The sequence below is a fragment of the Aphis gossypii genome, chromosome 2 (assembly GCF_020184175.1).
Source record: "Aphis gossypii isolate Hap1 chromosome 2, ASM2018417v2, whole genome shotgun sequence".
Taxonomy (NCBI): Eukaryota; Metazoa; Arthropoda; class Insecta; order Hemiptera; family Aphididae; genus Aphis; species Aphis gossypii.
The window spans coordinates 48,350,913-48,364,954 of record NC_065531.1 but is presented as its reverse complement, the minus strand read 5'-3'; the positions used below and the strand labels follow the sequence as shown (position 1 = coordinate 48,364,954).

The 14,042-nt window shown below is 25.5% G+C and overlaps 2 protein-coding genes across 5 annotated transcripts; one reads left to right on the top strand and one right to left on the bottom strand.

Moving 5' to 3' along the window:
• Positions 1 to 3,178: 3,178 nt before the first annotated feature.
• Positions 3,179 to 7,835, bottom strand: LOC114120437 (zinc finger protein 616-like). 3 transcript variants are annotated; one of them, XM_027982339.2, is made up of 2 exons: positions 7,682 to 7,835; positions 3,179 to 6,129 (listed from the first exon to the last, which is right to left on the bottom strand). In XM_027982339.2, exon 2 carries the CDS (start codon positions 6,123 to 6,125, stop codon positions 5,286 to 5,288), a length of 840 nt encoding a protein of 279 aa, XP_027838140.1. In that variant the 5' UTR covers positions 6,126 to 6,129; positions 7,682 to 7,835; the 3' UTR covers positions 3,179 to 5,285. The 3 variants fall into 3 exon arrangements, with proteins under 3 accessions (XP_027838140.1, XP_027838138.1, XP_027838139.1); XM_027982337.2 differs by having other exon boundaries at positions 7,619 to 7,828; XM_027982338.2 differs by lacking the exon at positions 7,682 to 7,835 and adding an exon at positions 7,316 to 7,447.
• A 2,240-nt stretch (positions 7,836 to 10,075) lies between these two features.
• LOC114120441 (probable glutamine--tRNA ligase) lies at positions 10,076 to 13,129 on the top strand. 2 transcript variants are annotated; one of them, XM_027982342.2, is made up of 3 exons: positions 10,076 to 10,224; positions 10,286 to 11,157; positions 11,624 to 13,129. In XM_027982342.2, the coding sequence occupies exons 2-3, from the start codon at positions 10,295 to 10,297 to the stop codon at positions 13,041 to 13,043; spliced, it is 2,283 nt and encodes a 760-aa protein (XP_027838143.1). In that variant the 5' UTR covers positions 10,076 to 10,224; positions 10,286 to 10,294; the 3' UTR covers positions 13,044 to 13,129. The 2 variants fall into 2 exon arrangements, with proteins under 2 accessions (XP_027838143.1, XP_027838144.1); XM_027982343.2 differs by lacking the exon at positions 10,076 to 10,224 and having other exon boundaries at positions 10,269 to 11,157.
• The last annotated feature ends 913 nt before the right edge of the window (positions 13,130 to 14,042 follow it).

The following is a 14,042-nucleotide window of genomic DNA, read 5'->3' as shown; positions in this document are numbered from 1 at the left end:
AGATGATTTGTCAGCCTATAGGATATAATTTCTAGTGGTTGGTGAAAAAGGTGGTTTATGTTTTAATGGCCTGAATACAACAAAATTTAAGTTCTTTTATAATAATTGTAAGTTAAACTTATGAAAAACCTTGTATTAAATTTTCAACTCTTAGCTACTTATACAAAAATTTTTATGAAATATACCTACAAAATAATTTGCAAATATTCATGGTTTTGACGAATTTTTGTCAATATTTGAACTTCAAATGCTAATAAAAAAAAATTGTGCCTATGTATTCTTATAATTTTTTAATCACTATAATAATAACTTATGAGGAACTTTGCATTAAATTTTCAAGTATTTTGATAGGGCCAAAAAGATTTTATCGACACATAAAAAAACAATTTTCAGAAAAATTGAAAATTTCAGTTGTCTATAAATAGCTCAAAAAAAGTCAAAATATTTTGAAAATTAAATCACGTAAAGAAAACGCTAATCTTAATAACTGGTAAAATTTTCAAGTATCTACGACTTATACTTTTTGAATTATAACAAATATCAAAAATCGTTTGAGGCTAAACCGTTATTTTGGCGCGGTTTTGTAAAAATTTAAATTTCAAACACTCATAAAATTTTTTTGTCTGAATCCGGTAGAGTTTTTTTTACAGATATTTGAAGAAAAATTTATGGAGAACCTTGTACCAAATTTTCAAAACTTAGTTATAAAAGAAAAAAATTTTATGATTTTTCAACTTCAAAATTACTTGCAAATTTTCGCGTTTTCGACAGATTTCGTAAAAATTTGAACTATAAACTCTTATAAAAAAAAATTGTGACTAACGATTTTTAATTTTTTTTAGCTACAATAAAAACAACTCATAAGGAACCTTGTATTAAATTGTCAAAACTTTTTGGTCATCCAAAAATTTTTTATCGACACTTTAAAAAAAATTTCTCAAAAAAATCGAAAATTTCAGTGGTCTATAAATAACTCAAAAAAAGTCAAAATTTTTTAAAAATTTAACTATATACAGATACCACTGACATTAACATTTGGTGAAAATTTCAAGTATTTTCAGTGATTAGTTTTTGAATTACAACCATAAAAAAAATCGATTTGGTCGAAAACTGGTTTTGCGTAAAAATTGCCGTTTTTCCGTCATTTTTTTTTTTGTTTTTCTCGATTTTTTTGAAAACTGTTGCAAAATGTTAACTTTTTACCTTTATAACGCACCAAGGATATTCACTTTTACATCGGAAACCACCCCCATAGTTTGAAATTGGAGCATTATTTCGACTAGTTATGCTGTACACAGACACAAAAAAAAAAAAAAAAAAAAAACACACATCATTGTAAAATCAATACATTCATCACTTCGTTCAGAATCTAAAAGTGGCGGAAAAACGGGAATTTTTACGCAAAACTAGTTTTCGAACAAATCAATTTTTTTATCTGGTTATAACTCAAAAACTAATCACTATAAATACTTGAAATTTTCACCACATGTTTATATTATCGTTAATAATACATGGCTAAATTACAAGGTTCCTTATGAGTTTTTTTTTATAGTGTGTAAAAAATTATAAGAATAAATAGCATAATTTTTTTTATTAGCATTTGAAGTTTAAATATTGACAAAAATTCATCAAAATCATGAATATTTGCAAATTATTTTGTAAGTATAATTCATAAAAATTTTTGTATAAAAGTAGCTAAGAGTTGAAAATTTAATACAAGATTTTCCGTAAGTTTAGCTTACAATAATTATAAAAGAACTTAAATGTTGGAGTATTCAGGTCATTACAACATAAACCCCCCTTTTCACCAACCATACTGGAAATTATATCCTAGGACCTAGGGCCTAGGCTGACAAATCATCTCTGTTCAGAATCGTTTTTCGTAACAATGATAGTATGATACCTATCATTAGATTCAAATTTAACACTCCTATAATATATAATAGTGGTCCACACGGCACCTAATGTACAGCAGAGCAGTACCCACTTACCCGCTTTTTCTCCTTGTAAAAGAAACGTAAGCCTGTCAGAGTCCTTTAACTATTAACGCTTAATCACAGGCACGTTCAATATCCTGGACAAAACTATAATAGTTATCTAAATAAAAACAACTATACCTAATCAATTCCAGTCAAGAAATATTCTATCCTTATCGTATTTATTTGATTCGAAAATATTTCATAAGAATTGTATTTTTGCCAACCAATATTCCATATGAACCGTATTTTATCCAAAAAATATACACATAAGTATATTTTTTTGTATCAAAAAAGGCTAATGGAAGGGGATTTATTACTTTTAATTTTTGCACTAGGCAACACAAATTTTAATTTTTCTACTGCAATTACTTCAACAATTTTAGCTGGGATGAAAATTTTATTAGGGTTTACAAATGTATTCCAAAAATTCTCAATCTTTTTAAAACCATGGCCTAAATTATACCCTGAACATCTATTGAAATTCAATTCGTGACCCATATGGTTTTACTTTTACAGGATCAATAAGTAGTTCTAAAAAATCAAAGTTTGTTTCTTACTTTTATTACTCAATACTTTATACTATAAGTAAATATAGATTTCCTTTGCTATATAGCTCTATAAATTCATATTATTAATAGTTAAAGCCAAGAAAATTAATTTCTGTGTTCTGTCAGAAAAAAAAGTTAAGATTTTTATTTTTTCAATCAAAAATAAAAATAAACAACAATATTTAGTTTAATATTTGTAGTGGTAATCAATATCAACTATTGCTCATCATCAAAATACTTATCCGCCACTGAACATATTATAGATCATCATACAACTAAAAACTTATCCGCACCTAAAAGACAACACAAACTACTCAAACAAAATTGACCAAGACATGGTATTTTATGAAAAAACAAATTAGTAAAATATTAATTAAATAAAAATATAATATAAAATAATTAAGATATCAAAAGGTGTAAAAGTACGAGTTTCCTACACAGCGTTTCACAACCTTAAAATTTAAATTCTTATTTGATTTTAATTACAGACTACAAATCTGTAATTACATTATACTTAATCATCACAAATGCTGAAATGTATAATAAATAGTTTGCATAGTTTACTTGATGTCTACTTTAGTAAGAAAATATTTTTAAATTTCTTTTGGTAAAGTAGGAATATAGATAGAATATAAAAAAATAACACATTAATATTAGGTAGGTATATAGTCACAAAAATCTATAATATTTACATAGGTAGTGATGAATAAAAATAAGTAGGTTTATAATAAATTAGAAATTATTATCATAGATAATTTATAAGTTAAAAAAAAAATGTAACAGAACAAATCTAACGGCAAGAAAAAAAAACAACATGAATGAAAAATTTTAACATAAAACATTTATATTATTAGATCTATTAGTAATTGGTATGGTATCTATTATTAATAAAAATTAGGTTCTTATATTAACATAAAATATTTAGTACACATCACTCATGCCTATAAATTAAGTATGAAAATAAACTTAATTTTTGGAACAAATAAAATTAGAAAATTGGAAATGTCACAAAAGTAAATTACATATAGATTTTTTTTTATTACTAAGGAACTAGACATTATAGTTATATAAATATACAAATATTGTAAATAAAATATGATAATTTTTTATAGTTATATTAATTAAAAAAATTGCATACAAATATATTCAAAATCATACTTGTATTTTCCATTTATCTATAAACTACTAGCACAAAATTTTCAATTTTTAAATAAAAATTATCAATAAGTCAAACAAAAAACATCAATTAATTACACATAATATACTCATTTTTACCAATCATATTTCCATCAAATAAATGTGATTTACATAATGTGTAAAATTATTTTTGATTTCACACATTTAAGTTACATAAAAAATGGCATGTACTCCCAATCAATTACTTATCAATACTTTTACTTGTGAATAAGCACAAAACACAATATGAAAATAAATACATAGAAATTGTTTATCCATTATTTTTTAATCAACAACAAAATCATATTGTCATATGACAATATTACAGCTAATAATAAGATTGAGTAGATATTTTAGTTTATTTAAAGTTACTTTCAAATAGAAAATGATCTATTCATTGGTAAAAATAAATAAAATACAATACCTCTAATAGGTATAAGATTCATTGTTTTTTTTTTTTTTTTTTTTTAATATTTAATTATTAATAAAAATAAAAAGCAATATAATTTTGAAATTTGAACACAATTGTCTTTTTTAAAAAATAAATGAATAATTATTTCATATCATTATATCAAAAAATGTAAAATTTTCAAAACTTGGTAGAATCATAGACCTTATACTTGAGTATAAGGTCTATGTGTAGAATATACAATATTATAATTTGTATATTTTAGTGATAAAATATATTATATAGAATACTCCAGAAAATACACAATAATTAGTATAATATAATTTCAATAGGCATTTTGTCTTGGAATGATTATGAACATATTACAATATAAAAGAAATACAAGTTATACTAAAATCATTACATTATTTTTCTAGAAGTTTATATAATTACAAAAAATTATCTGTCTAATATAATCCTTATCAATACTATTTATTTAAAATCTGATTATACTCAAAAACAAAAGATTACTCTCTGAATTAAATATAAAATACACAATTAAATACAATTTATAATACACATTAAAATAAAATAAATAAATAAATAATTAAACATTTAAATAAACTATGGTTTTGTACGATTTAAGTTTTCACTATATACAATATACATATATAAATGGACTTAAATTAATATATTGGAACATAATTTCTCTAGTTACTTGGATACATACTGGATTTATACATTATTTATAAAATATACATTTGTTGTATATTTTATTTTTGTATGAATAAAAGAGTGCGAAAAATCAATAATAAATAGTAAATACTAAAAAACAATTAAAATATTCTATGGTCACAATGGAAATCAAAAGTTTTAAACCTGGTATATTATTTTTTTCATTTAATAGAAAAAAATTATTTATTTTTAATGAACAGATTATTTATCATCCAATATTATTCTTTTAAAATTGTAGAAATGGAAAATAATGAGATAATAATTGAAATGTTGATAAAATTACTAAAACGTTAGTTCAAGAAGCCATTATTAAATATATACTTTATATATTTAAAAAATAATGTTCTGTTTTCAAAATAAAAATTCACAAAAAATTTGAAATAATAACGGCTGCTTTAGTGTTTATGGAGAATTGTGTAGTAATAATAACTGTTAGTTGCAATGGTAAAAACTTACTAACTATTGATGAATTTTAACATGAGCATCATAGTTATATTTACGCATAAATATCTTTCCACATATGTCACAACTATATGATGCTTTTTTAACGTAATTATGCACCAACATGTGTAGGTCTAGGTTACTTTTGCTTAAAAATGACTTGTTACACATTGAACATGTGAATGGTTTATCACCTGTATAAGATACGCTCATCTCATGTGTTCTTTTGTGTACAACAAGATATGAATTTAATTTAAAAGTTCGCCCACAAACATCACATGAATGCAATGTCCCATTTTCATGTCCTGATACATGTTCCTTCAGTTTCGATTTATTTGAAAATTTTTTTGTGCAAATGTGACATGTATATGAAATACGACGTCCAGCGTTTTGTTTTTTGTGAGCTGCTATGTGGCTAACAATTTGAGTTCTAAGTTTATACACTTTTCCACAAAGTGAACATTCAAAACGATTATCTGTACCACAGTGTATGGCTATATGTTTTTCTAATCGAGTAGCTTGTTCAAATGTTTTATTACATATGGCACAACGATGTATTTTATGTTCAGTGTGCATTCGCATGTGTTGTTTTAATTGTAAAGGTGTTTTCACCTTGTAAAGACAAAGCTGACAAACCATCCATTCAGATTGACCATTTGACTGAGGAGTATCATCATCACAATCAGGAAGACTAGAATTTTTGCACTGGTTGTTAGGTGTTTCTGAGCAAGAAGAAGAACTAGAACTGGTACATGAACTACTTGATTCACCATCAGAATCGGATGACGAAGAAGAAGAAGAACCCGAGTTGTTTAAATCATCAGCAGGAGGACTTTCAGCAGTCACATCGCCCATCATAACACTGAAAACAATTAAAAATAATTAAACACATCATATAAAAACTAAAAAATTAAATAATGTTAAACAGCTAATTTTTTTCAAAGAGGATTTATATCACATAAATATTCATGTACATAAAATTTATTTTAGTAATGTTAAAATTTAGAAGGAGAATAGCCAATGCCATTGCTAGATGGTCTTCCACTTCAACTAAACGACTGCCAATTTCTATTCAAACTGTTGCTGTTAATTTTACCAAAAATGTTCAGATAATTAAATTTCTCTCAAAACAATTTTTTAAAAAAATAAAAGAATAATAAAGGTTGGGGGGACAGAAAAAAGTCCCTGAAAAAAATTCTCTAGGAAAAAAAGTATCTGGAAAAAGTCTCCAGAAAAAAAATAATAATTGAAATATTTTAAATAAAACATATACCTAATCACTCTGTATGATATAAATACACGTTTTAGGGAAAATAAAATAGGTAGAACTTAACAATTTTTTAAAAGCTCAAAATATTAAGTTAAAGAGATAAAAATTTTTTTTTATTTTTTTATTTTTTTATTATAATTAATTTTTGTAATGTTTATATCATAATTCATAAAATATTATACAGAGTGATTACGTATATGTGCTATTTAAAATATTCTAATTTGTACTTTTTTTCCAAAATTTTTTCCTACCATTAGGCAATTAGGCTAGGGTATAACAATCCTTATTTAAAATATCAAATTTGAATAACATATTTAAAAAATTCAAGTACATTAAATTAATTACAAAAATCTAAGATATCTCTACATCTTAAATTGTAGTAGACACTTATTATAAGAGTCTTATATAATCATTTCTACTTAACCCTTGTGTGGTAACTTCTCACTGATCAATTATATAAAAGTCTTAAAGGTTATACTAAACATATCTAGGCTTTCTTTATATTGAACAATAGTTACTCAAAAAATTTTCGTTTAACATGTATATTTTATATTTTAATAATATATACCTTATACCTGCTGTAATTTTTTTATTTAAAAATGTAATGTTTAATAAATTTCAAAAATGTCATTGGTATAATATATATATATTATTTGCTTGACTATTATTGAATTATAAAATTATTTGTGTGTACAAAAATTATAAGTAACTATACATAAATTTAATTTTCTAAATATTATAAGAAATTAGTCTAAATAAATATTTAGTATTAACTCACATTACTTATTGTTTAGGATAAACAATGATTAATTTCTCACAAGTATACCTAGTGAAAATAAAGTAATTTTAAGTTTATAAACATCAATAAAAATAAAGACACTAAGTAGGTACTCGGTAGGTATTTCAGAAAAAGTCCAATGGAATGGTAAAGAAATCATTTTAGTTCCACAGCATAATAATAAAATATAATTTTGCAAACATCTACCCAACATTATGGATAGGTAGCTTTTAATTAGATAGATACAAGGTTAATGTAAATTATAAGAAACTATAAAATATATATTAGATTAAATTCACTTACCTATAAAACTCAAATAATGTATTAGATCTAATATAATACGTGTAAAACTTATTTATCACTTACGATTAAAAATGTATAAGCATTCAATTACAGTATAAGTTTAGTAAACAATGCATTAATTGCGTTTGGAATATATTAAATAAAATATACAATTATTATTATGAATTGTTATAAGTATAAGTTGAATAAAATAAAAAATATGTAATATTGTTGTTGATATGGGCGAGCCGTCAAAGTTGGGAACGTATCCGTTTCGATTGTTTATCTCCGTACGATTGGTCGCGTGATAAACGCTGTAACGTCGGTACGAAAATATGTGATCTAATAATACCAATAAGTAAAGTTAATTAAAAAAAATTCAGCAGGATTTTTAAATCCATTATACTGGATTATAGTGTCGTCACTCTATCGTTAAAATAACAATAACGTTTAAAATTTTAAATAAACGAATAATAATATCATGAGCTTTTTAATAAAGCCATTTTACCACTGAATAATGTACTACCTGTCTACCTAAGTGTCTATTATAATTTATAATGCGAAACATCGCATGAAGCAATAAATAATAATTATTATTTATTATTGTCAGTATAATAAACTGTTCCAATACTTTTCCAATTACTTTATTATTATTATTTATGTTATGTAAATACTATATAAATAGTAAATTGTAAGCCACAGAGTATTACTCTATGCTGTAAGTGCGCCTCGGAGAAGTCCGTTACTACCATCATACAAGTGCCTGCCGCCCACGCAGCCGAGTACAGAGCACAGAGTAGAATAAGCAGATCAACATTGCACTTGCACAACTTACTACTGTCTACTGTCTGGTGAGATTTCCGCGTATCATTTATTATCAAAACTCAAAAGAACTGAAACTGAAGACTGATAATATCAGATATGAAAGTGCGAGCCGTTTTCGCGTACGTTTACAATAACCGACTGCTGAGGTGATAATAGTCCACAATCCACATGACGATATCCTGTTTCACGCAAGGGCCAAGGACTCAGTAATTCTGTAATTTGGTCCATAACTCATAAGTCGTTTTCTATTTCTACAGTTCTTATATGGACAGCCGTGAGCAGATCGCAGCCAGTTTTTTGAGAGAACGATTCCTCGATATAATTTCAAAATTAGAAGGCAAGTACTTATACATTATTATCCACGTAGATACCATTCAATGTATTATAAGTATATTATACAGTGATTTTTTTGTCGAACATTTATTATTTCAAAAACTCATCGTTTTTAAAAATATTTTCTCACATAATTTATAATCAAAATAAAACAAAAATTTTTTTTAATTTTTTTTTAATAATCGAAATTCATAAATTATTTGTCAAAATTTAGTTATTAAGTATAATAAAAACAAATTATTAAATCATGTTTTATATATGTATTATAGAACTAGAAGTTATTAACTTAGGTATATACCATAGGAATAATTACATAAAATTACAAAATAATAGAATTTTCTGATCTTTACTGTTGACTCAATAGTTAATTCAACTTATTTTGCAAATAGATTGATTCTCATATCTAATATTAATAATTAATGTTTATTATTTATTTTTATGATATTCATTGGGCATTGGCATCTCTAGACTAATATGTACTAGGTATGAAGGATGTTATCTAATTACTGTTTGTTTGTTATTAAACATTTTCCAACTAATTTACTTTTTTTATATTTATGATTGTTTATTAAGTCAATACAGTTATTGCATAGGTTTTCATATATTTTTTTATTTTTATAGGTACTAAAAGTTAGCTAGTTTCTGGTGCAAATTTTTTAGAGGCATCATTTAAAATAATACCTACCATTTTTTATTTTTGTTTGGCCTCTTAAGCTCTCGCTTAACTCACATATAAAGAGTGTCTCTGTTTCATAATGATCCGATGCATTAAAATGTAAAAAATGTAATTTTAATGTAAAATTGTCATACCTCCATGACAAACCATGTATATTAACTAATACATACCACTTCTTTGCAGATAACTATATAATTAAGATATTTCAATAGCCAATATAATTATCCATACTTAAAATTAGGAAAAAGAATTGCAATAAACACTTAAATTTGTTTCATTGTGCATATTAACTCCATAAATATGAGGTCCAGACATTTGTTATTATTGTACACTCAGAACTGTACATTTACTGAATCTATTAAGATAATGACGGATATTACTACCAAGTTAAACAACACTTATACGCATAACACTATTGAGCTTAAGTAAAATAGATTAAAAATTACAACTAATATGGTAATATACATAGATAAGTTAGGTAATTTTGATTTTTTTAAATTAATGTCTGTTCCATTTTAATGAAAGTTTGAACTATATTTTATTAACTTAAAAGTTTTGTACAGCTTCAATAATTATATAACACATAATATTAATTATTAATATACAACATTTGATGTTTTAGATAAACGCTTTACAGCCACCTTATATGATAATTCTCTAGTGAAAGCTACATTTGTTGCAACTACTGGAGCTTATGACCATATTGCTGTTGAAGATTTACATACTCCAATTGGAATTGTTTCAAGTGCTCTGATTAGAACAAAAGATATTCAAAGTCTTGTAATAGATATTGGTAAAAATAGTAAATAAATATTATTTATTATTATTTTATTTAAGAATAATATATTTTTCAGATATTGAAAATGTCTGATTTGGATTTATTTGTATCTATTGGTCTTTCTGAGGCTAAAGCTAAAGAAACATTAAAAAATAAAAATTTGACTTCCAATTTAAAAAGTGTCATCAATGAATTTCCGAAAACAAATCAACCCTTAACTAATTATGGTACTTTATTGTACCACTTAGCTTCCAAGTTAAAAAATCAAGATTCAAAGTATGTAAGTCTCATTGACTCATATATATTTGAAAACAAATTGGATACTACCCAAAGAATTGATTGCTGTTTGGATTACTTACGCTCATTAATAAATGAAAATATAGATTTATTGGAGTTAGATAAAGCATGTGGGGTTGGTATTGTTATTACAATAGACGAAATAAAACAAAAAGTTGAAGAAATTATATCTCAAAACAAGAATGAATTGTTAGAGAAAAGATATAAGTTTAACACGGGTGGTCTAATGCAAGAAGTTAGAAAACAACTGGTGTGGGCTGATGGAAAAGCTATAAAAAATGAAGTTGACAGTCAAATTTTGAATATTTTAGGTGCTAAAACTGAAGCTGATTTAGCACCTGTCCAAAAGCAGAAAAAAGTCAAAGAAATCAAACCTATAGAAAAAAAGACTCTTGCTTATAAACCATTGTCCATTGAAGAGGTAATGAGTAAAGTCGATTTCCACAAGCCCGGGGAAAATTTTAAAACTGATGGTTATGTCATTACAAAAAATACAGAAATGTTATTAACACAACATTTAAAAGAAACTAGTGGCAAAGTTATTACTAGATTCCCTCCAGAACCTAATGGAATTTTACACATTGGTCATGCCAAGGCCATAAATATAAATTTTGGATTTGCTAAAGCTTCTGGTGGTGAATGTATTCTCAGGTAAAAACATAAAAATTAATATTATTAATAAACAGGGTTCATAATTTAAAAAAAAAATCACTTTAAAATATGAAAAAAAGCAATAAAAAGCATTTATTAACAAACTTTCTTAAATTTACCAATCAAGAACACATTTTAATCTATAGATAATATAAGCACTTTGATAAATATTTAATTAACTTTATTAAATACTTTATTGATAATTGATATATTTAATAGTCATAATAAAGTATACTCATTAAAGATAATTTTAAATATAACATTAAAAATGCATTATCTTTGCAAGCTTTTATTGATTTGTACCATAAATATGTATATAGCCATTATAATAAAATAGTAAAAGTAATATTTACCCATTATTTTTTATAATTATTTATAAAAACAGAATGCATTTGTCTTCAAACCCTAACCCTTTTACCCTATTAGTAAAGTCGCATTGTTGTAATCATCTTTTGTTTTCTTCTAGGTATGATGATACAAATCCAGAGAAAGAAGAAGAAAAATATTTTACAGGTATTAAAGAAATGGTTGAATGGTTAGGTTATAAACCTCATAGAATCACTCATTCTTCAGACTATTTTGATCAACTCTATGATTGGGCTATTTCTCTGACAAAAAAAGGATTAGCTTATGTCTGCCATCAAAAACAACAAGATATGCAAGGATTTAATCCTCCACCGTCCCCATGGCGTAATCGTCCTGTTGAAGAAAATTTATCTTTACTTAATGATATGAAAAATGGAATTTTTGATGAAGGAGAAGCTACATTAAGAATGAAAGTCACTCTTGAAGAAGGTAAACAAGATCCAGTTGCTTATCGTATAAAATTTTTGCCACATCATCGTACTAAAGATAAATGGTGTATATATCCTACATATGATTATACCCATTGTCTTTGTGATTCTATTGAAAATATTACTCATTCTCTTTGCACTAAAGAATTTCAAAACCGAAGATCTACATATTACTGGCTGTGCAATTCTCTAGATCTTTATTGCCCTGTACAATGGGAATATGGTCGGCTCAATATGAACTATACAGTTGTATCAAAAAGAAAAATTGGTAAATTAATTGAAAATAAAATTGTTAATGATTGGGACGACCCTAGGTTGTTTACATTATCTGCATTACGGCGTAGAGGCTTTCCTGCAGAATCTATAAATTCATTTTGTGCTCGTATGGGTGTAACTGGAGCTCAAGCTATTGTTGATCCACAAATGCTCGAATCTGAAGTTCAAGATTTCTTGAATCTTACAGCAACTAGAACTATGGTTGCCTTAGAGCCTTTGAAAATAATAATAACCAACTTTGACAAATTAAATAAGCCATATTCAGTAAGTGTTCCTGATTTTCCTAGTGATCCAGACAAAGGTTGGCATGATATCAAATTCTCATCAGTGTTGTATATTGAATCCAGTGATTTTAGTCAAAATGCAGATAAAGATTATCGTCGCCTAACCATTGATCAAACTGTTGGTTTAAGATATGCTGGAATTGTTATCAAAGTGATTAAGGTGATAACTGTTGGAACAACAATAGAAGAAATTCATGTTGAAGCAACAGATGTTAAAACTGCACCAAAACCAAAAGCATTTATACACTGGGTTTCAAATCCTATTGAGATTGAAGTCAGATTATATGATCGATTATTTATGCATAAAAATCCAGAAGACACTAATCAAGTTCCGAATGGTTATCTTAGTGATATTAATTCAGATTCATTAAAAATAGTCAATGCTTATGCTGACGTACACATATTAAAATCGCCAGTCTTAAAAAATTATCAATTTGAAAGATTGGGATATTTTTGTGTAGATTTGGATTCTAATGATACAAAATTAGTGTTTAATAGAACAATTACATTAAAAGATGGATCTTCAAAATAAAGATTTTGTTGTAAGAAGCGCATATTTATATTTGATTATTTATGTTATGTCTAAATATTCAATAAAATAAATTGTGGTATTAATTATGACTTATTGTTTTGTTAAAAATAAAATATTTACAGGATGTTTCTACTGCAAATATCACAATTACTAGAATTTAACTTGATTTTAGTAAAAAAAAAATGAATTCCTATGGACAATACCTGGGTTTCTTATGTTGGAAGTCGTTTTGGTAACAACATTTTAATGTATAAACATGTTATTTTGATTTTTTCACAAAAAAAATCTTGAGAAGTTCTACTAGACAATTACGTTCTTGATTTTCCAATTTTTTTCAGAACGAGTATAATGCACCTTAACCATCCGTTCAGAATCTAAAATGTAAGTACTCTAAATTCACTCTGAATAATCTTTATTTAATATTGTAAAAACACTTTTCCCCTTTATTAATACCAATTGATAAATTTAAAATCCATAACTATACCTAATGGCTAATAAATAAATATTTAAATAAAACTGCAAAAAATCACGTACCTACGTTTTTAACTATTATAATATTATAAAAGTATACACTATATCCCTTCACCACTTTTCAAGAATGGGACAAGCTACCAAAAAATTAGTAGGTGTTAAAAATATGTCTTGCGAAAGAGCAATCGTTATTTTTAAAATGTTGTTAAATTATTTAAAGTTATTTTATTATGTTTTATAATATTTAAAGTTTTAATTTTGTGGCAAATTTTTTTTTTTTTTAAACAGCCCGTATAAATGATATTCTAAATTGATGTCACCACTTGAATGTTGCAACATTTGTTTGCTATTAATTAATGCCTTCTTTTCGACTATTTTTTTTTTTACTCGTTTTAAATTATTAGTATAATAATAATTAGTCCAATGACCAATAATGTCGATCGTCATTTATATTATGTAGGTATAATATATATATTGGCGTTATTATCAAACAGTAATTTCCCAACGTCCACAATCGTTGTACAAAAA